This window comes from Hyla sarda, chromosome 6, assembly GCF_029499605.1.
Source record: "Hyla sarda isolate aHylSar1 chromosome 6, aHylSar1.hap1, whole genome shotgun sequence".
Classification (NCBI taxonomy): Eukaryota; Metazoa; Chordata; class Amphibia; order Anura; family Hylidae; genus Hyla; species Hyla sarda.
The window spans coordinates 179,811,182-179,834,395 of NC_079194.1; the positions used below are offsets into that span (position 1 = coordinate 179,811,182).

Sequence of the window (23,214 nt, forward strand, 5' to 3'; positions counted from 1 at the left end):
TTTTAGCAAGCGGAATTTCTGCCTGCAATTTCAAAGCGGAATTGCAGGCGGAAATTCTGTAGTGTGAACCTAGCCTTATAGTCTGTGAGGCTATGTCCATACACAGTTTTTTGGGTGAGGTAAAATGACCTGTAAAAAATAGTTGTTTTTCCTATTCAACTCTATGGGAAAACAGACATTTGTTGTCACACAGTTTTACAACCATAATTGTTACAGTTCTAAAATAAAGTGCAAAGGACATCTTCTGTGCAGTTTACGTTCCTATATATGTCCATAATTTGGGACGTAAATGTAATTTAATATAAAACAGCCATTATTTGGGCAATAGTTGTTACTTTAGCTCAATAAATGTCTGAAAATACAACCATTTTTTCCTCTGTAAAAACAAAACAAAAAAACTGTTTCCTAAGGTTCAAACAAGCCTCAAAAAACATTGTGTGAACATAGCCTAAAGGCTATGGACAACTTTTGGAAGTGTTTTTTGTTTAAATTTATATGTTGTGATTAAAAAACATTGTATTCATTAACATGTTGAAGCATTTCGCTTTTGCTGTATCACTCACTGTACAAAGAGAGATGCAGAATTCTGTTTAGTGAAATCCCTCACACCTTGTCCAATGGCGCGGTCTCCAGCCGCTACTGCCATCTGAGCGATCATCAAAGCGCAGATCTGATGGTATGATTGGGGCTTCTGCAATATACTATGAACAGTGATACATACAAACTGCAGAAGCCAAATGGTTAAAAAAAAAAAAAAAATTAAACCTATAAAAAATTTTTTTTTTAATTAGCATAACACTCCCAAAAGGTGTCAACAGCCATCTCTCGATGGGTCAATATTTTGAGGACTCCTGATGGGGGGGAATTTGTGCCCACACATTATTTCCTCTAACTCTATAATATCTTCAAACTGTGACCACATGGGGGAGAACGGGGTTAGATACAGTGGGGGAGATTTATGAAACTGTTTCAGAAACCAATCACACAGCAGCTTTATATTTCTTATTGTGTGCCTGAAAAACTAAAGCTGCACTTTGAGTGGTTGCCATGGACAACAAAATATATAGAAAAAGGTCCAGCTCCCAAAAAGAAACATATTTAAAAGTCCAACAATTAATCCATCATCTTACAATCCAAACACAAAAACACCCATGTGAACATAAAATCACAGAAACGCCAAAGGCGTTTCTGTGATTTTATGTTCACATGGGTGTTTTTGCTTTTGGATTTCACATGGGTGTTTTTGCTTTTGGATTTCACATGGGTGTTTTTGCTTTTGGATTTCACATGGGTGTTTTTACTTTTGGATTTCAGATTAAATATTGGACTTTTAAATATGTTTCTTTTTGGGAGCTGGACCTTTTCTATATATTTTGCTCTTTGACCAAAGGAAACTGCTTGGCTATTCAATCTTCCAGATCTATTCCTGCATGCTCCGATATCCTGTGTCTACGAGTTGGTGAGCTGGCTCACACATCTTTTTTTGTGGCTTTTTATGGACAAAAATGCCAGTGTGCCCCACTATTCTAAAGTCATTTTGTCTGGAATGATTTTGCAGCAGAAAATCTTGGGGTTCACTTACATGACTGCATTTGTAGTCTATGCTCCCTCATGACTAGGAAGTGAATGTAGACACCAGATACAGCTATTTAAAAGTTCATACTGCAATACAGGTTTTATAGCCCTTATGCAGTACTTGCAGGTAGAATTGACAGCAGACTATACTGAAATTCTAGCCCATGGAGTCCATAACCTACCAATAATTATCATATGTATGGCTAAAGACAAAAGACAGATGTCTCATGTCAAACAAATCTCTAGGACTTTCTACTAAATTATCAATTCAGTATACTAATCTGTTGTACCCTGCAGTGACTGTAAAGACATCTAAATTTCAAGCAAAAGTTATTTTCAGGCATTTTGTGTCTTTCTGCTAAAGCACAAAAAGTTTACAATAAAGTTTAGGATTTAAGTCACATGACTACCATTCAGGGGTAAAATGAATGTATTAGTAATAATGCAAAAACATGTATTAAGGTTTGCCAAACAGTTAGGTTTCACATTACCCAGTAACTGTACTGTAGGAATTGTGTGGTATCAGCTCCGTCCCTCGCCTCTGGCTCTCGTGCTCGGACTGGTGGGTGGCGTTCCCTTCCGTGAGCAAATAGCAAAAATAGAAAAACGTCCAGCACCAAGAAGGCAGATACAATTCTTCTTTACTGTGGCATCAGTAAAAGTAGGATACACAGAACAAGTAGCCTATGCGTTTCGGGCTATAGAGCCCTTAATCATGGCATCATGCCATGATTAAGGGCTATATAGCCTGAAACGCCTAGGCTACTTGTTCTGTGTATCCTACTTTTACTGATGCCACAATAAAGAAGAATTGTATCTGCCTTCTTGGTGCTGGTCGTTTTTCTATTTTAGTAACTGTACTGTGTACAGTAAGCAGAACTGAAGGTGGGGGCAGGGTGTTACATAATAGGACACAATAAGCTCCTTTCTCCTGCCATACATAATTTGGTGTATGTGTCTATACACCCCTGTTATCATGAACACAACTGCAGGCTAATACTAGTAATTTCATGATCCATCATATTATATAAATATGATTTTATATTGTCGTTCCAGATTTTTTAGGGAAATGTCCCTAAATTGATCCTTTTGCCATCTAAAGCTGGTTAATTTAAGGAACAATTAAAATGAATCCTAAGAAAACTGAGCTGCAATAATACAAGTCCAGCCAACAAAATGTATGTAGGTAATGGGCACAAATTATAGAAGATCCTTAGCATATAACGGTGGTCAGTGACTGGCATGACCGGACTGGTAACTGATCTGGACACAGTTTGCCTTTCATTGTAATGAGACCAAGTAACTTTAAGCCACTTGGGTGAAGGTGGTTTTATTAGTAGTGGAAAAGTAATCCTACCTGATTGAGCAACTTTGTTCATGTGGGTATGCAAAAAATAGGCACACTCAAGGCTGGTCCTGGAAGCTACAGACTCTCTTTCTACTGTTTTCTATCTTTTACTGGAACCTTAAGCTCCAAAATAATAGAACATGGTAAAACCCCATCTGCTTTTTTTTGTGGCCTTGAACATTGCACTATGAAACTAGTAGTCTAGGGCCTCATTCACATCAGTGTATTAGCTGCAATGACTGACTTCAGTTTCATATTTTGTTTTACAATAGAACTATTTCATGTGGTCATGAGTTTTATATCATTATATTCTATTTACCTAATTGCTAACTCACTTCTATGTATGATCTGTATGTGCAGAGCAAGCAGAAGGAAATACAGGTAATATGAGTCTGTATGTCTTTCCATATTTCAATACACTGGTGTGAATGACATCCTAAGGGTACGTTCACAAGGGCATGTTTTCTGCTGTAGATTTGCTGGAGCAGACTTTTCTACCCAATGGGCAGCAAACTCTGCAGCAAATATATGCACACATGAACGTACCCTAAAGGAACATTTGTGCTGAAGCTTCAGCATCTACAACCATTCTAATCTCATAGTATAGGGTCATTAGAAGACTGCAACGTACAAAAAAAAAAAGTTGCAAAGGTAATGAATAAAGATTCGCACTGCTGGCTCCTTCTCGTGGCATATCAAGTTGTAGATTAGAGGAATTTATAAAATCCCAACAACAAAAAAAACAGCAAAAGAACCTGTCTCTTCAGACCTACATACCTTCTCATATACTCCAGGCCATATTTTAAATAAAGAAGCATTTCCAGTTCTTCCCATCCCCTTCTCAAATGAGCTACAGAGACAAAGATGGACAAAATCTGCCACAAATGTGTGCAAAAAGAATATCTTATGTAATGTATTTATATATATAAACCTTTTCATTTTATATACTTATATATACTGCTGCTAACGCACTTTTTTCAGTACATGTAGCAAATACCAGTTTCCTAAATATAAAATAGAGCTTTCAATAAACAAAAAGTAACCCAAAAAATTAAAACACACGTTAGATAAAAAACAGTCAAAAAACTCGAACGATTTAAAACTGTATTCAAAAAAATTAAATGGCCGGCAATGGGCCTCGCTCTGAAAAAATTCCCTTCATATCGGTAATAAACTTGCACTATTGAAACAGTTAAAATCAAGGATTGGGCACTTTTCAGCAATTCCGCTACAGTATTCCACGATGCTCACAAAAGTCTGCTCTGCCAATAAGTGTCCAATCCTGGATGCAACGTCTCCATGGAGGAGAAATTACAGAACACACATACAAAGAACACAGAAGAAAAATTTGCAACTAGAAACAGATAAGATACTAAAATATATCTACATGGCTCAATAAAGTGAAAGTTGCTGCATCTGCCACCTAACTAGACGGCAGCAGAAACACGTTTAAGTGCAGCATTACTTGCCTAACATGTCCCAATCTTCACCCCTCCCACCGAACACTAGAATGGAAAGCCACATCTAGCTGCCATCGGGGGCAATGTTGATAAAGAAAGAAAAAGAAGCACCAGGCCCACATTCTAGATCCAGGCCTGTTTTGCAAAGAACAGTTTCTAAACTGCCTCACTTGCTAACACAGACCACTCTGTAATAACACAGGTATATGCATTAAGCGTACGCTATCACAGCTTCTTGGGAGGGAGATTAAATGGATTCCTTCAGGGAAAAATATAGGAAGAAAAATATATATATATATATATATTATGTACATATTTATATATACATACATACACACCTACATAAACAAAAGATGAAATAAGAGGTAAACATTACAACCACTGGAGAAAGCACCAACGGCTGAGTGTCCCCTTTGGGGGCTCAGGGGTTCTAGCTTTCTGGAGTATGACATCATATTAGCTTTTTAGTCTTGGTAGCTAAATACTGAAGAAAGACAAATACGAGTTGGGAAACACAACACTAAAAACTGTTTCTACTTGGACCGTGACCGATGAACAGAAGAATCCAGTTTCATTATAATCCCATTGACACTGCTCCCGTTGCACCTAAAATGGAAAACAGCAAAATGGTAAATATGTGAAAACTGGGACATATTACGAAATTTACATGGGATGTCATAATTTACTTAACCAACTTGCAGATATGCCATGTGTGTTATCTGCAACAGACCACCCAGTAGATCTCTCATCCCCTCTAGACTTAGCCTAAGTTTCTACTTGTTTTTTTGTCTTGCGTTTTTTGGTTTGAAAAAAACGCCTGAAAAAATGGTAGTGCAATTTCCTGCGTCTGGCGTTTTTCATTTGTGTGGAAATTGCACCTTGGCAGTTTTTTTTTTTTGTACCCAAAATTTGTAAGTATGCAATAGTGATGGAAATTTTTTTATTTAACGAAGTTTATATATTTTATATTTTAATTAATTTTTAATAGTGTGTGTGTTTCACTTATTTATTCTCTATTTTTAACAATTTTTTAGGTAGTACTACTATTCCCAGCATGGAACAGACTGTTCCATGATGGGAGTAGTAGTACATGTAATAACAGACCTATCGCCCCGGGTGTCAGTCGTGACACCCGATGCGATCGTCCATAAGATAGTAGAGATGTGGAGCGGCTCTATACAGCGCTCACATCTCTGCTCTATACTCCGGTGATTCATTCATATTTTCCGCCAAGAGTGGTGATTGGCCGGATGGTTGCAGCCAATCACAGCTCTCTGATGGAAATATGAATGAGTGAGTGGCCGGCCAGAGTATAGTGCAGAGATGCGGAGTGCAGGAGAAAGCCGCTCCATCTCTGCAATAGATAGGATGATTGCAGCGGGTGTCATCCACTGTGATCTTACTGTATAATGTAGAGATGCGGCTGGCCACTCTTCTATGGTTCCCTGCACTGATATATACAGTGATCCCACAACAGACGATGGTAATCCGTTTCAAATGAACCATCGTTTGTTGAAACCATCGTATGTTGAGGGATCCGTGCAATGTAAAGTATAGGAAGTTGTACTCACCTGTGCCCGCCGCTCCAGACCCTTCACCGCTCGTCCCCGCTGCCCTGGATGTCGCCCTCCAGCGCTGTCGCCGCGTCCACGTGGTGTCCCCGACGCTCCGGACCGTCACTGCTGGCCGGGAACGTCGCTCTCACGTTGCCACCATCACGTCACTACACACGCCGCTCCTATTGGGTGACGGCACGGCGTGCGTGGCAACGTGATGACGACGATGGAGAGCACCAGCGATGCAGGAAATCCCGAAGCGGACGCTCCGAAGCCCCGAGGACAGGTAGGAGACCATCACCAGAGCACACGGGGCACTGTAAACGGCTATCCGGCGGCAGCTGAAGCAGTCACCACTGCCGGATAGCCGTTTATGCGATGGCCCCAACATACAAAAGCATCCGATGTTGATGCTGCCTTCAACATGCGATTGCCTCTGAGAGGCCATCGCATGTTGATATTTTCCTATGTCGGGGCCATCGTAGGTTGAGGGGGGGGGTCACTGTATACACATATTCCTATTTCCCACAGAGAGCTGTGGTTGGCTGGAACCATCTGGCCAATCACAGCTCTGCGGGAAATATGAATAGGTGTATAAATACGGCAGTGCAGGGGACCATCTGTACATTATACAGGAGAATAGCATTGGGCGATCTGTCAATTAGTACAGGTACTACTACTACCATCATAGAACACTGTGTTCCATGCTGAGAGTCGTAGTACTAGCTAAAAAAATGTAAAAAAATAAAAATAAAGAAAAAAAGTGAAAAACATACAAACTACATTTTTATTATTGTCGGCTACATTTTTAGGTCCCCGCCCGCCCGCTAGCTTTGCATGGATCAGCGAGCTATGGGCTCGATTGCTCAAGCCTGTAGCTCAGGCTTGGAGCAATCAAACCCAGATCGGACGCGGCGGAGACAGGTAAGGGGACCTCCGCTCGCGTCCTAGCTGATCGTGACATTGCGATTTTATTGCGTCCTTTAAGAGGTCAATGGTACCCTACGAAATTTTATTAAAAAAAGGTATCGCCATCATTAATTTTTTTGGATTGCTCAAGTCCAAAAAAGAATAAAAACCGCCTGCAAAAATGCCTAATTTCAAACCCACATATCGTTTTTCTTGGCATTTTTTCACTCCTATAGACTTCTATGAGAGAAAAACGCCACGATTTTGACAAAAAAAAATAAAAATTCGCCAGTGGCTCAACATGCTGCGATTTTGGAAAACCGCCAAGGAGCTGAAAAACGAAAAAAATAAAATAAAAAAGAGTGAAAAAATGCCTAAAGGATAAAAAAAAATGCCAAAGAGAAAAACGGCAAGTGGAATAAGAATTTTTCTCATTGATTTACAGCTAACATCTGGCCACAGTGTTTTTTGGCCGAGAAAACGCCATGCCGCAGAATTGGCGTCCCCCCCCCCCCAAAAAAGAAAAAAAGTAGAAACTAAGCCTAACAGTGAAGGACAATAAGCCGATATAAATGGAGACACCGTATTTTTCAGACTATAAGACGCCCAACAAGTTAGAAGGGAAGAAACATTGAAGATAAGGAAAAAAAACATTTTCATGCTCATCTTCTCCTACTTTCTGTGACTGACAGCCTCTACAAGGGGTAGAGAAATGACAGGATAGACAAAATGGCTGTAGGAGAAGATGAGCAGCTAGGGGATGGAATTCCTGGCACCTTGCAGCGTTGGGAACACCCTGTGGGCAGTTTAACCTTATTTGTATATTAAAAAAAATATAAAAAAAAAAAACACACCTCTGGAAAAACATTTTCTTCTTCACTAACTCCTGCAATACAAGAGCCAGTGAATTGGTGAATAGGCTACAAGGCATAAATGTCTCCATATAGCCACTTTACCAAAACAAAGATTGATTAATAAATATTAAGCTGTAATAAATATGCATAAAAAAATTATTTTCCCCAATTACACCCAAATGGAAAAGATGTATAATTAATGCAAGGTATGGCCACACAAATATAGATATATCCAGTGCATTAGTGGGTACATGGGTACCACAATGTGGTATATGCACATCAATATATCTGTGACCCCTATAATTGATGGATACACCAGAGACTGATGAATAGTCCAGTGTGTTGGCACTTGGAGCAGTAGAGGACAAAAGAGAAGTGTGTATACATAAGGGCATCTGGTATAGGGGGTCTCTGAAATAATTTATTGAATCTGCATTTGCAAAATGAATATGGACTCCAAACCACACCCCAAAATAAATGAGTCTGGTCAGCCCCTGGAGAACTTGACAAGACGGCCTTATTGGAATTGAGAAGTAAAGGAAAGGTAATGACTCCAATCATGGTAGACCTTGCCTATTAGTCACCGGATGAAATAGTTATATGTTCTGTGACTGAACAGTGTTGCATTCTTTTGCATAATCTGCAGAGTGATGATACTCTTCAGACTATCTTTGTATATCAGTATATGTTCATTGATATATTGGATATATCTATGTTTTTATAGTAACAGTGTTTTCCTGTCCCTGTGAAATTAGGAATTTGTGTTCCATTGCAACTTTCCTTCTGTTGATGGTGTGACCAAACAGAATTTTTACCCCCCTTAAGGACTCTGCTTATTTTCACCTTAAAGGGTTGCTATCACCATCCCATTTTTTTTCTTTCTGTCCATTGCCCATCTATCCCTAACCACCTCCCTGCCTTTACATTTGTTTTTACTATATTAAAAATGCTTTTTTTCTGCCTGGTAGTGTGCTCACCACCAGGCAGACTTCCCCAGCAGGCGTGACATCACTGATGCCTGCTGGGGGGATCCGACTTCCGCCCTTAGTTCAACTTTACAGGGTGCCTCCAGCTGTTTCACCACTACAACTCCCAGCCTGCCCTGACCTCTATTGGCTGTCAGGGCATGTTGGGAGTTGTAGTGGGGAAACAACTGTAGGCACCCTGTGGTGAAAAAAGTGTCAGCTGCAGCTGCCACACATCCCGCTCCCCCAGGCCCCGCCGCGCAACACCCCCCACCCATCTCCCTCCGACCGCCCGAAAAAGACATACCGCTCCCCCAAAGTATTATAAGACCTCAGATCAGACTTGCCCATCCAGAGGATCAGCGCAGCAATGAGTGCGCGCTGCCTCCAGACAGGGTAACGGTGGCGGGCAGGGCCACGCGCGAGGCCAGTGGAGCTGGCCAATGCGCGCAGCCCCAGCTATCAGCGTGCTCGCTCTCGGACATGAGAATTAGAAGCCAGGGGCCGCTAGAAAAGAACGGCAAAGGCCGAAACCTGAGCTGTAAGGGAACTGAGAGACAATCCCAGATCCAGCCCCGACTGTAAAAAGGAGAGAAGACGGGGAACTGAGAAGGTCACCGAGGAGAAGTCCTGAGCTTCACACCAACGAAAATAAGACCGCCAAGTACGGTGGTAAATTCTTGCGGAGGAAAGCTTACGAGCCTTGAGCATGGTGTGAATGACTTGTGAGGAGAACCCGCGGGCCCTCAAAACCGCGGTCTCAACCGCCACGCCGTCAAATGCAGCGACTGTAAATTGGGGTGGCAAAGAGGACCCTGAGAGAGTAGATCCGGGCGGAGCGGAAGGTGCAGAGGAGCGTCGTCCAGGAGCCTGACTACGTCGGCGTACCACGACCTTCGGGGCCAATCTGGAGCTACCAGAATGGTGGGAACGACCTCTGCCTTGAGCTTCCTCAGCCCCCTGAGAAGGAGCGGAAGAGGAGGGAACAGGTAAGGCAGGGCGAAACCCCGTCCAAGGAAACACTAGGGCGTCCACGGCCAAGGCCTGAGGGTCCCGGTACTTGGACACAAACGGAAGAATTTTCCGATTGTGCCGGGACGCGAAGAGGTCCACATCCGGAACGCCCCAGAGGTCGGAGAGCTGCGTGAAGACCTCCGGATGAAGAGACCACTCGCCGGGGTCGGGAGAGGACCGACTGAGGAAGACCACTTCCCAGTTGAGCACTCCTGGAATGTGGATCGCCGAGATGGCCGGAACCTGGCTCTCCGCCCAGGAAAGAATGTCGGTCACCTCGGCCATGGCTGCAGAGGTGCGGGTGCCGCCCTGTCGATTTATGTACGCCACGGCCATGGCGTTGTCTGACTGAACGCGGACAGGACGGGACTGAAGACGGGGCTCCCAATGAAGAAGACAGAGAAGAATCGCCCGTAATTCCAATATGTTTATCGGAAGAAAGGTCTCCCGGGGAGACCAGAGACCCTGAACCGTCCAATCCCTGAACACGCCGCCCCAGCCTGACAGGCTGGCATCTGTCGTAACCACCTTCCAATGAAGGGGAAGGAAAGACAGTCTCTGGATAAGAAGGCGCGAGCGGAGCCACCAGAACAGAGACTGACGGACCATGGGAGGGAGAATAATCTGACGATCGAGAGACAGAGGCGACCTGTTCCATCAAGAGAGAATCGCCAGTTGGAGAGGGCGGTAAGGGAACTGAGCAAAGGGCACAGTCTCCATAGCTGCCACCATCTGACCCAGGACTTCCATACAAATGTGAATGGAGACTGATACCTGAGTCCGCAGGGAGCGGACCCCCTCCCGAAGCGCCAGACGTTTGTCCGGCGGAAAATAAATTCGGGGAAAGGCCGTGTAGAATCGAAACCCCAGAAAGGTTAAAGACTGGGTAGGCCGGAGGACTGACTTGTCCCGATTGACCAGCCAGCCGAAACGAGTCAGAGTGTGGAGAGTGACGTCCAGATTCTCCCGAGTCTGGGCTCTGGTTGGAGCCTTGATGAGAAGGTCGTCCAGATAGGGTATCACCGAGATGCCTCTCGACCGTAACAGGCCCATCACTGGCGCAAGGACCTTTGTAAAGACCAGAGGAGCTGTGACTAGACCGAAGGGGAGAGCTACAAATTGAAAGTGCCCCTCCGAAACAGCAAAGCGGAGGTACCGATGATGGCCTGGAAATATTGGCACATGGAGGTAGGCATCTTTGATGTCCACTGAGGAGAGGAACTCCCCCTGTTCCAGGGACGCCACCACCGAGCGGAGAGATTCCATCTGGAAGTGGAGGATGAGAAGATGACGGTTGAGAGGCTTGAGGCCTAGGATAGGTCGTACAGAACCGTCCTTCTTGGGGACCACAAAGAGATTTGAATAGAAACCCCGAAAAAGTTCCTCTAGGGGGACGGGAACAATCACCCCCTGGAGAAGCAGAGACTAGAGAGCCGCACTAAATTGCTTCGCCAGGGGAGGAGACCGGGGGGCCCGGGATCGAAAAAAGCGATCCCTCGGGAAGGAGGCAAGTTCGATTCGGTAACCGTTGGACACCACGTCCCTGACCCAAGAGTCCTGAATGTGTGAGGACCAGATGTCTCGGAAAAACAAAAGACCAGAGCGGTTGGAGTCCGACTTCCAAGACGGACATGCCCGGAACGAGGGAGCCTTCTTGTCCCTCGAGGGCACCTGCCCGGGCCCTTTGTTGGAGCCAGACGTCCGAAAAGGAAAAAGACTCCCTTTGGGAAGTAGGGCGAGCCTTATTTTAAGGTAACAAGGAACTATTACCTCCCGTTGTCTCGGAGATAATCACATTAAGGCGTTTGCCAAAAAGACGGCCACCCGTAAAGGGAAGCTCAGTGAGAGACCTTTTGGAAGCGGCATCCGCATTCCAAGCTTTAAGCCACATAGAACGGCGGAGGGCTGATAGGTGAACCACAGTAAATGCAGAACAACGGGCTGCCTGCATGAAAGCTGTGCACAGAAAGTCTCCAGCCTTAGCGCAACGGAGAGTCAGAGCAGATAGAGGGGAACGCCCATGTCTATCCGAAGACTCAATGGAAAAGTCAGACAAGGCACCCCTAGTACGCTTGTGAGAGCGTGAAGTATGAGGAGACGAAGAACGGGCCCTCTCTTAGGTCCTGCGCAGGGATGACCCCTTCAAAGCGGACATCATCTCGCGGGAGGCACCGAAGGGGGATCAGGGGGCACCAGGGGGTCTGGGGGAGCAGAGGGGCAGGCAAACCAAGCGGGCTCAGCAGAGCCGGGCATCTTGGTATTACAGAGCTTACAGGTATAGTAAGTCACTAAATAGAAAGGTTACTGTTTAAAGGGATGAACAGCCCAGGGTACTGACATAATGGGGTAAAAAAAGAGAAGACAGGCACTTTCTCACCCAGATCTGTGTCCCCTTGTCAGCTGCAGAGAGGAGAACCTGCTCTCTGCAGCCAGCTAGGCTGAAAAGGCCAGCCAATAGAGAGGGAGGGGCATGCCTGAAGCAAGGCACGTAGTAACTGACCCCTACACACAGAAAATCGCGCCCACGGCGCTGATTGGGCGCTGCTTCATGCCTCTGAGAGCTCCCACGCCCAGTGGGCGGAGCTACAGCCGCCGAGGAAGAACTGCCATGGCGCCCGCTCCTTGTCCCGAGCGCACCTGCCTAGCTGTATATGCGCTCGGGGGAACGGAGCGGGCGGCCAGAGCGCCGGCAGAGGCTGCCGGCGAAGTGAAGGTAAAAAGAAAGCCGGCGCTGAAGCGCATGGCTCATAACAGCGCCGCGGCTGCAGCCGCGTATAAGGCGCTGTAAGATATGACAGAAGCCGGCGCTGAGGGAGCTGGAGCCGAAGAAGCGCCGTGGCTGACAGCCGCATATAAGGCACTGAGTAGTGGCCAAATCATACACACACAATAAAGGATTTTCATAACACATGTGCCTTATAAAAACATGCCCCCTTAGTGTAATTGCTCCCCCTGCATAGTGCAACCCTTGTTAAACAAGCCCCCAAAGCTGAGTGGGCCAAAACAGGGGGTCTCCAGAGGTTGCGAGGCTGTACCTGTGGAAAAAAGTACTTACCTCAGTCAGAAGAACTTACCTAATGGAGTCTTCAGTGAAGTCTTCAGTCAGCTTATGGTCCCCGCATCACGCCTGGCTGCTATGCTCGAGCGAGGCGAGCAGAGACATAGGGGGACCCGGACCCATGAGGTACCACCCATGCACTGACCGTTGGCGAGAGGGGGTTAACAGCGCATATACGCAATGGGGAAACAGTGAACCGCAGTTCCTGAGTCCCCACCTGAAAACAGAAAGAAAAAGGAACAAAAAAACTAACAGAAGACCAGGTCTGGAGCAAACCAGACCCATCCACCTCCTTCAGACACTAAGCTTAACCCGATAACTACCATGGACGAGTATAGACGTCCAGGTTGGCGGGCGTTCCCGCACCTGGACGTCTATACTCGTCCATTCTTCTCGTGGGTGCTACCCAGTGCACCCACGAGATCGCGGCAGGGACTCGGCTGTATCACACAGCCGGGAGCCTGCTGCACTGCCAGGACCGAAGTAAACTTCGGTCCCGGCAGTTTTAACCCTTACAGCCGCGGTCGGAAGTGACCGCGGGCTGTAAGTGTTATGACAGAGGGAGGGAGCTCCCTCTGTCTACTCTGCAGCACCCCGCATCGCGATCGCGGGGTGCTGTGTGTAATACGCGGCTGGCCGGGGCCTGCCACACTGCCGGGAGTGAAGTTCACTTCACTCCCGACAGTTTAACCCTTACAGCCGCGGTCAGAAGTGACCGTGCGCTGTAAGGAGTTCTGACAGAGGGAGGGGGCTCCCTCTGTCTCCTCTGCAGCACCCCGCAGCGCGATCGCGGGGTGCTGTGTGTGGCCGCACTGCCGGGAGTGAAGTTCACAGTGACCGCGCACTGTAAGGAGTTCTGACAGAGGGAGGGGGCTCCCTCTGTCTCTCCTGCAGCACCCCGCATCGCGATCGCGGGGTGCTGCTGCATACCTGGGCTGCCGGGGGTCCTACAAAGACCCCCAGGTCTGCCCTGGGTATTGCCTGAGAGGCACGTCCTAATATGCTGCCTGCTAGTGAAAACTGGCAGGCAGCATATAACTGCAATGCTTTGGAATACTAAGTATTCCAAAGCATTAAAAAGTGTAAAAATAAATAAATAAATAAAATAAAAGTGTAAAAATAAATAAAAATGTTATAAAAGTGTAAAAATATATATATATATTAAAAATACATTTATTAAATGAATCTAATAAAAAAAAAAAAGCATAATGTGTAGGATCGCATTGGCGGACATCCGCAGCATGTAATATGCTGCGGATGTCCGCCACGTGATCCTACACATTATGCAGCAGTCACGGTAATGAGCTCGCTGCTGCGGCTGGGTAGCTTTGTGCGTCCACTCATAGCGGCGGATTTTCCACCAGCAGTCATGAGCTGACACACTGAGCTACCCAGCCGCAGCAGTAATGGATATATTCGCCATGAGCGGGTGCTTATTCCCATAACATGGCGGATATATCCATCAGGAGCCTTAACTGTCACAGACAGACGCGTTATACTGCCAGACGACCAAGGACCAATCAGAGAGGTCCAGCCAATAACTTGTAGGGGTGCGGTATATAAATGGGGTCACTTGTGGGGGTGGGGGTACTGTTCTGCCCTGAAAGCCAAATGGCGCTCCTCTCCTTCTGAGTCCTACCACGCGGCCAAGGAACCATATATGGCCAAAGCGGGGGTATTTCCGAACATGGGACAAGCAGCTAAATAAAATATAGGGTGCATTTCTTTCAATATCAGAAGTGATGTACAAAAAATATGCCCCCCAAATGATGCATTTGTGAAAAATTGCAATTTTCGAATTTTAAACACTGACTTTGTAATAATTCCTGCCAAAAAAACTATGGTGTTAAAATACTCGCTGTACCCCTAGCGAATACCTTGAGGGGTCTTGTTTATAAAATGGGGTCATTTGGGGGGTGTTCCTATGTTCTACTATCTTTTAATTTCTGCAAACCTTGCATAGCACATAAAAAAAGATGTACTTTTCAAATTTTCAACATTTCAAGTTAAATTGTTAGGCTTCTAACTAATTTAAAATGTTAATTAAAAACTAAAAAATGACGTCAAAATAAAGTAGACATCTGAAAGTATAAGTTTCATAAACTATTTGGTCAGTATGTATAAATATATGCAACCAATTAGTGTTAAAATAGCAAAAAATTTTAATTTTTTGTAAAAATTTCATGATTTTTTTGCATTGTAAAAAAAAACTACAAATGATATCGTCTTCCTTTTACTATGTACATGAAGGACAACTTGTGACAAAAAAACAATGTCAGAATTATCGTGATTGGCAAAACGTTACCAGAGTTATTCTCTAATAAAGACAGACATCCCCGATTTGAAAAAACAGGCCTGGTCTTTCAGGGGCGTACAGGTTTATTTGCATTGGTCCTTAAGGGGTTAAACTGACTAGCTCAGAGCCTGAAGGCGGGTATATCCTGCTGGAAGGAGCTGACTTTTTTATTACCATAGTGTCACACCTCCTAGAGACAGCAAGATACACCCACGGTCTGTGTCCCCCAATGGAGCCGATAGAGAAATTGGGTTACATATTTTGGAGGGCTTTTTCCCCTGACTATGGAAATACATCCACATATGGGGTGTTGTGCTGGGCGGGCGCACAACAAGGCACAGAAGTCATAGAGGTCTGTTTGCATTTGAGGCCTATGGCATATCAGTAGCTGACGGTTACATACATTCAGAGGAAAATACAAAAATAAAATACCCACATGTGACACCATTACAGAAAGTACCCACCCTGAGGAAGGGGTATACGGCTAAAGAGGACATTTTGAACACACGGGTGTTTTTTTCAATGTTTATTTTCCAGGAATGGATGAAGGGTAGCTTTAGAAAATTGCAATTTTCAACCTATGCTCTGATTCATCTTTCAGGGAACAACTAACATGTGACCCCGAATTGTCGCCTGTAAATACGACAGAGCTCATGAGCGGGAACTCTTCGCATTTGAGGCGGATGTTTGTTACGGACCTGACAGTTACATACATTCAGAGGAAAATACAAGAAAGGAACACCCACATGTGAGCCTAATACAAACAGTACACCCCCTGGGGAAGGTGTATATGGGTAAAGTGGAGATTTGGAACAGACGGGTGTTCCCTAAATACATTTTTAAGGAATTGATGAAGTGTACTATGGGTGGGGAATGAAAATTGCAATTTTAATACGGATATGCCAATTATATTCCCAGAACGATGACCCAGAGAATAGCCGAAAATAAAAATGATGCCTGCCCCAAACCCTATGCTCTGAATCATCATTCTGGGAATGTGATGTGTGTGGCCGTCCCTATTCTGTTACATCAAATGCGCACCCCGCTCAGGTGGGGAGAGAGCACTTGAGGCAACTTGCAAATTAAATGAGGGAAATGGATAAAAAATTTAGAACTCCATGGAAGTGTGATACTCCCTGAAGCAATCTCTAATGCAGAAGCCCGGATGATCGGGGAAAGTGTCACATTGAGTGGTGGTGTCCTTCAGAATCCCCCTCCTGTGACACACACTGCATTTTTTGGGGGATTGTCCCTTCTTTCCAGTGAGGGGGACCTCACCTGGAAAGTGTTGGCCGGGGACGATCCGGGGAGCCGAAATTCTGACCCGCTCTTTGGCAGTCACCAAAGATTAGGGCCTTTAGAACTGGGGGAATGTCCCTGTGCTGCCAGCGTACTGGGACAGTACAAAAGAGTTATGCAAGGCAACCTATACCATGTAGACTGCAATTTTTTTCTACCATGTTCTTTTTTTCTGCATGGCATCATATGGCTTGAGGACTTGATCAGATAGATCAACTCCCCCCCATATACCAATTGCAGTCCAGAATACAATCGGACTTGAGGACCGGTCCTGCGGTACACAGGGACAGGGGTGCTGCCGTTCCCATGAATTGTGGACAGCATAAGGACATCCCTCTTATCATTATATCTGACCAGCAACAGGTTTTCATGGGTAAGGGCACAGGACTCACCCCAGGGGATAGGTGTGTGTAGGGGATGGGTTGGAAGGCCTCTTTGATTCTTCCAGACTGTCCCACAAGCGACCCAGGATCTGGAGGCGAGGGATGTAAAGAGAGGGATACTAGTATAAAAGTTATCAACTTAAAAGGTGGTAACCTTTATCTAGCAATGGGTGCAAAAGACCCCAAACGATTTTCCCACTAACACCCAGAGTGTGTGTGTGTGTGTGTGTGGGGGGGGGGGGGGGGGGGGACACATTCTGGGGGTTCAATACGGGAATCTCGTCCCTCGTAAATTATAAACTTGCTAGTGTATTGGTTGTGATATATTGCCGGAAGCTGAGTCTCCCCTTAAAGCTGATGAGAGACTCCTCAATAGAGACCTCCCTCCCAGGGACATAGGCCTCCCAAAATTTGGCCCCCGAAGTGAATGATGACCATCCTGATTTTATACAGGCCGCATTATCAGGATAATGCAAACATTTACGAATGGCCTCGAACTGGGGGACGGGTCATGGCGATGCTGTAGAAGAGGGTCTGGTAGAGGATGTCTTCACTCCAGTACTGCCTGACCTTTGGTTTTTTAACTAGGCCAATATACAGCACAAGGCCCCAAAATGTCCTCATTTCGACTGGGAACCAGCTATCGGGCCTAGTTAAAAAGGAGCCCGGATTTGTGGTGATGAACTGTTGGGCGTACAGATTCGTCTGGTCAACCATTAGATTGACAAAGTTGTCACTGAAAAAACTAAAACTAAGGAATCATGTGTTCGTGGACTGTTGACTCAGTCCAGACAAGTTCACCGGTATGGGGCACCAGTAAACTTGGCTGGGGGGCTTGACTAGTATGAGTGCCAGGGTGACTCGCACTAGCATAGGGCACAGGGTCAGGAGCAGAGGAGGTTTGTGGTCCCACATGACGGCATCTCCGCTGCCTTGGTTGGGGGGGGTGTATGTGTGGGGAAAACTTTATTAGTGTATGTGCTGCGTGTGGTGTTTGCATTACTTCCTGCCCTACCCTAACCTGCCCTAATCCTCCCTAACCCACCACCTAACTGAACAAAAATATAAAATAAAACTAAACTAAATAAAACTAGCACTTGGTGGTGGCAGAGGGCGCAGGGGTCAGTGGGGTCCAGCCACTCAGCCAAGAACAGTGGCTGGGGCACTTACACAGACTTCCACACACAATAAATAAATAAATCCCAGAATCCCCGAAAAAACACCTGCACCACAAAAAAAACGTCAATCAATATTACGAAACTGATTAAAAAACATCTGCACCCAAAAAAAAAATGCTTGGGGCAGACTGCAGCGACCTTGTAGGGCCCAGGCCCAGGTCTTTTTCCGGGTCATCGGGTCACCTGAGACCCGAATGCCCCAGAATTGTCTCAGGTCCCCCTCGGCGAGCGGCGGGGACGGGAAACCACAGGGCGTACCTGTACGCCCTGCGTCCTTAAGTGGTTAAAGGGAATCTGTCATCTATATATTTTCTACTAAGAGCTACAGGGATACCGTTTGCTACCCATTGGTACCTGCAACTGTTAGAAGCATTTAATAACTGACAGCTTCCCTTTAAATAATACTACTAAGTAATTTATTGTTTATTAAAACAATAGTAAAGGAGATCTGTAGTGCTCTGAACTTTATCCACTGTCCGAAGGATAGGGGAAAAGTTTTAGATTGCGGGGTGTCCGAGCACTGGGGGCCCCTGTGATCTCCTGTACAGGGCCGTGGCAATGTACAGCAAAGGGGGCGTTCTATCCCTGCATGACGGGGCAGTCGGCACGCCCCTCCATGAATCCCATAGAGATACATGGAGGGGCGTGTCTGCTGCCATGTCATGCGGGGACGGAATGCCCCCTTTCCTGTACATTGCGGCGGCCGCGTACAGGAGATCACGGGGGCCCCAGCGCTCGGAAACATATTCCCTATCCTTCAAATAGGGGATAAAGTTCAGAGCACTACAGATCTCCTTTAAATAAATAATAAAAATATAGCTAAGTCTGTTGAGCAGTTTTTGCTTTAGTTTCATTTTTATTAACAGCACCAAAACACCTTGTCCCTGCCCTAGTATTAATTGGCCCAATTCCTTTTGATGGACTGAAGGGCATCTAGTGACTCTGATTGGGCCACTTCCCGCTAGTATACACTACTTGACAAGACACAATAGCGCAGCAGACCACACTATTGTGTGCTGTCAAACAAGCGTGACTCTATATGGCTTTTATGCTACCCCCTTTTTTGATGGGATGCTGACAGATATGTCTTCCCCTGAACACAGCAGAACACAATGATTTATTCTATAGCAAATACTTCTGCAGCTCAATTACCTCTTAAAAAGAACTGGACATATTGTTCCCCTGATTGTGGAGAGACACCAGTAAATCGCTGATTTTCTCCATATTCTGATCTGTTGTCATTGAGGAGTTCTCATTCATCTGTTGGGACAGGAGTGTGCTCACTGACTGCCCCTCACCTTGGGATTGGCCTGGCTGAGCTAACGCCATTATCTGATCAGGCAATGGTCCGGCTCCTGGAGACATCATCTGACTGCAGCCTGTAAAGTAAAATATAGTAAAAGTAAAATTTTTGTAATTTCTTTAAAAATTTGACAATAATAAACCCTGCAGCAAACATAACTAAACAGCGATTGGAAATAAACTGCCCCAGTGACTACCCAAATATTTGGAAGTTTACATTTCCCATGAAAATCCAAAGCTTTGCATGCTATGCAGAGAAACTGATCCAGCTGCTGGATTCCAGCAGGGGATGTTGAAATCTAAGTTGAGGCCCATAGCATCGTCATTAATTAGGTACTCCGGTGGGAAACTTTTTTTTTTTAAATGAACTGGTGCCAGAAAGTTAAACAGATTTGTAAATTACTTCTATTAAAAAATCTTAATCCTTCCAGTACTTATTAGCAGCTGTATACTACAGAGGAAATTCTTTTCTTTTTGAATTTCTTTTGTCTGTCCACAGTGCTCTCTGCTGACACCTCTGTCCTAGTCAGGAACTGTGCAGAGCAACATAGGTTTGCTATGGGGATTTTCTCCTGCTCTGGACAGTTCCTGACATGGACAGAGGTGTCAGCAGAGAGCACAGTAGACAGACAAAAAATAATTTCCTCTGTAGTATACAGCATCTGATAAGTACTGGAAGGATTAAGTTTTTTTAATGAAGTAATTTACAAATCTGTTTAACTTTCTGACACCAGTTGACTTAAAATACCTCCACCGGAGTACCCCTTAGTGCTCCAACTAATTATCAGTACAGTACTTGTTAGAGTAATATAAAACAATAACTAGTCATAACTCACTGTTCTGGATACCAAATAGGAACATCCCAGTGGTCTGCGGTGATGACGCTGATGCACCTTGTAACTGACTCATGGCTCCCCCTGCTGAGCTGTGGAACATGGTGGCCTGTTGCTGAGGAGGGGGAGTGGTCCCTTGGATGGACTGAGAGTACAGGCTAGTCTGCTGAAGCTCCTGTTGGCCCATACTGTTCTGCAAGGCTGACATTGAGGCTGGCGACATATATAATGCCACCTGTTGCTCTGGAGATGTGGGTGAGGCTTGAACAAGCTGGAGCTGCGGGGAGTTATGAAACATCGGAGACTGTTGCTGGTCATGCTGAGAGTTAATTGGGCTTTGAGCCTGGAACTCCATGTTTTGTGCATGAAATAAGGCTTGGTTTTGTTGCTCTTGGGTAGCCATTTGTTCTTGGCTCTGATTGAACATCATATTTTGCTGCTGTTCTTGTGCAGCCATATTAGCCATAGAACTTTGTGCATTAAAGAGGATTGTCTGAGTCTGCTCATGAGGTGAAGGACTGCCTTGCATACCGACCATGGAGTGAGTTGCCTGGAAAATAGAGGTCTGTTGGTTCTGAGCCTGGAACAGGTTCTGCTGTGACTGCTGTTGCTGCTCCTGGGCGATCATTGAATTCTGAATATGAGACAATTGGGCTTGTTGCTGGAATGCTGCTTGCTGCTCTGGGCTTGTGGCTCCCTGGAGCTGTGGGAGGGAGTTCTGGCTCGAGAAAAATGAAAGTGGCTTCTCTTGAGGCACTTGGCTGCTCTGTAGAGAGCTCAGAGCATACATGTTTGTGGCAGACTGCTCTGGAGGAGATGCAATTGATCCTTGTGAATGGAAAAGTGAAGACTGCATCTGGTCTTGAGAAGAAGAGGAGCCCTGACGCTGCCCAATGGAGCCTGAAGGGTGAAAGAGACTTCCTTGTGTTTCTTGGTTATCTGCTATTGTATTCTGGGAATGGAATAGTGGGGCATGTGAATGTGAAGACTGTTGTAGAAAATTACCTTGCTGGAGTGCCATCATGTCACCAGCTTGTTGGTATAGTCCAGTCCCTTGCTGCTGACCACCTGTTTGAACTCCAAGCATGTTGTCTGCAGATGAGAAGAGGTTGACTTGGGCTTGTCCATCCCCACTGTGCTGCATCTGGACAAGGGATTGAAAAACACTGCTCTGCATCTGCTCTGTCTGGCTCTGTGCATTATCATTATCTGTGGTAGTAGAAGATGGGAAGAGATTTGAGGCTGAGGCAGATACTTGCTGTTGACCTGTGCTGCCATCACTCCCAGTGACTCCCGGAGAGGAGAACATATCACACTGCATTTGCATCTCTTCATTTGCAGTGAGGCTGCTTATTAAGTGAGAACCTTGTTGGTACACAGGTGACTGGATGCTTCCAGGACTCTGGGTTTGGAATATGTCAGATTGCATTGGTCCTGGAGCCTGGTGAATACTTTGCTGCATTTCCATGACCAGGGATGCATTTGTTTCCATAGCTTGCTGTTGACTTGTCATGGAGTTCTCAGCTTGCTGAAGAAGACTTTCAGATCTCCCAGAGAGAACATTATCTGATCTGCTATGCACAGATTCGGATGGTGAATAGATGCTTTGGCTGGGAGAACTCTGTATTGAACCAACAGGTTGAAATATCCCAGAGTTGAGCTGTTCTTGGACTTGCCCCAAAGCAGACTGTTTATTTTCATTCCCACCCTGACTAGAAAACAAGACGCAGGATAACTGCTGTTGAGCCTCCAGAACTTGCTGGACCAGATCCACTTCTGTACTGCCGCTGCTTACCCCCGACTGAAAACTCCCGGACTGAAGCTGGTGAAGTGTATTTTGCATCTGGGTACTAGATGAGGAAAATAAGCTAGTAGATATCTGCTGCTGCAATGTCTGAGCCTGTTCCTGTAATGCTGGCTGCTGAGCCTGTTGTGTAGTTTCTGCCATTTGTGACAAGGTGACCATTGTCCTATCTGACTGAAGAGTGTCTCTGCTTTGTGACTCCATGGCCTGAAATGCTGTTGTCTGCTGTATGATGGAATCCTCGCTCTGGCTGGGAGGTGATGCTTGGAAACTGCTCGGCTGAGTAACTTCTTGAGTCTGGATAGTCTGCTGGTCATTCTCAGGAGATAGGCGAGATACAGTAGGTGAAAAAGAACCAGTGGCAGGTGAACTCTCCAGATTCTGTTGAGCCGATACAACAATCTTAGATGTCTGTGAACAAAATAAAAAGTAAAAAACACTTGATGTTTAAGAAACTTAATTTGAAGATTAATATCAAACTGATGAGTATTTCACTTATTTCCATTAAACTTCCAGAATGCTGATCGGTGTGGACAAAACCTTTACCAAGAGTCATCCTGAGAATAAATGGATCCCTTTACTGTATTCCCCTGCAAAGTCGCAGATGCAGTGTATTCTGCAATAGCTCTGCACAAAAATTCAATTTACTTATCTTGTCCTTATTCTAGGAGATATAATGTCATATTACTGCACCCAAGAGCTACCAGAAGATTGTTCACAAACAGGCAAGTGAACATGGTTTACCACTGGAGGGCACTGCGGCACTAAAAATTTTATATGTAGTTTTATGACACGGATTAGCTGAGTACCCAGGGTTGCCCGATGTTGCTACATAAACCTTGTGGGAAAGGAAAAGCAACGCAGTCCATTCATTTTATTTAATTTTTTTGGCTTTGATTGCACTTGGCCTATAGCTCTACATTTTAATGGAGGAATTTTCTCACCTTAAAATAATCAATATTAAATTAATGCCATTTCAAGAAGTACAGCAGCTAAGTGACATCTGCTGTAGAGAGAGAGAGACGTGTACATTTGGAGCCTGAGCTAGTCTGACAGCCACCTTCGGTTAACTGTCACTAATAGTGTAGCTGTTCCCTTCCACCATGCTTTAAACTGCATTTCAGGTAGAATAGAAGATAAAGTCCACTGCACTCACCAGCAAATATTTTTAAGTCCCTTTATTCTGGCTCCATAGCTGGTAAAACACAGGAGAAGAACACAACAAGAGCTTGGCCTACAGCTGTATCATATCAGACTCTTCACCAGATCCTCCTCTCTCTAGAAGGTCCTGGTAAAAAATGTCTGATGATATAAACTTGATAACTATATGTCGGTGAATACTGTAGACTTTATAGTCAATTTTGTCTGAATATAGTTATT

The 23,214-nt window shown here is 45.2% G+C and overlaps 1 protein-coding gene across 14 annotated transcripts in view; it reads right to left on the bottom strand.

The window, feature by feature from the left end:
- Window positions 1-2,376: 2,376 nt before the first annotated feature.
- Window positions 2,377-23,214, bottom strand: part of NFAT5 (nuclear factor of activated T cells 5) — a 134,083-nt gene continuing 113,245 nt past the window's right edge. For all 14 annotated transcript variants that reach the window (XM_056525914.1, XM_056525913.1, XM_056525928.1 and 11 more), the window contains 3 exons: window positions 20,034-22,245; window positions 19,048-19,274; window positions 2,377-4,989 (listed from right to left, as the gene is read on the bottom strand). In XM_056525914.1, the coding sequence (XP_056381889.1) occupies window positions 19,051-19,274; window positions 20,034-22,245 (2,436 nt within the window). In that variant the 3' untranslated portion in view covers window positions 2,377-4,989; window positions 19,048-19,050. The remainder of the gene's footprint in view (window positions 4,990-19,047; window positions 19,275-20,033; window positions 22,246-23,214) is intronic.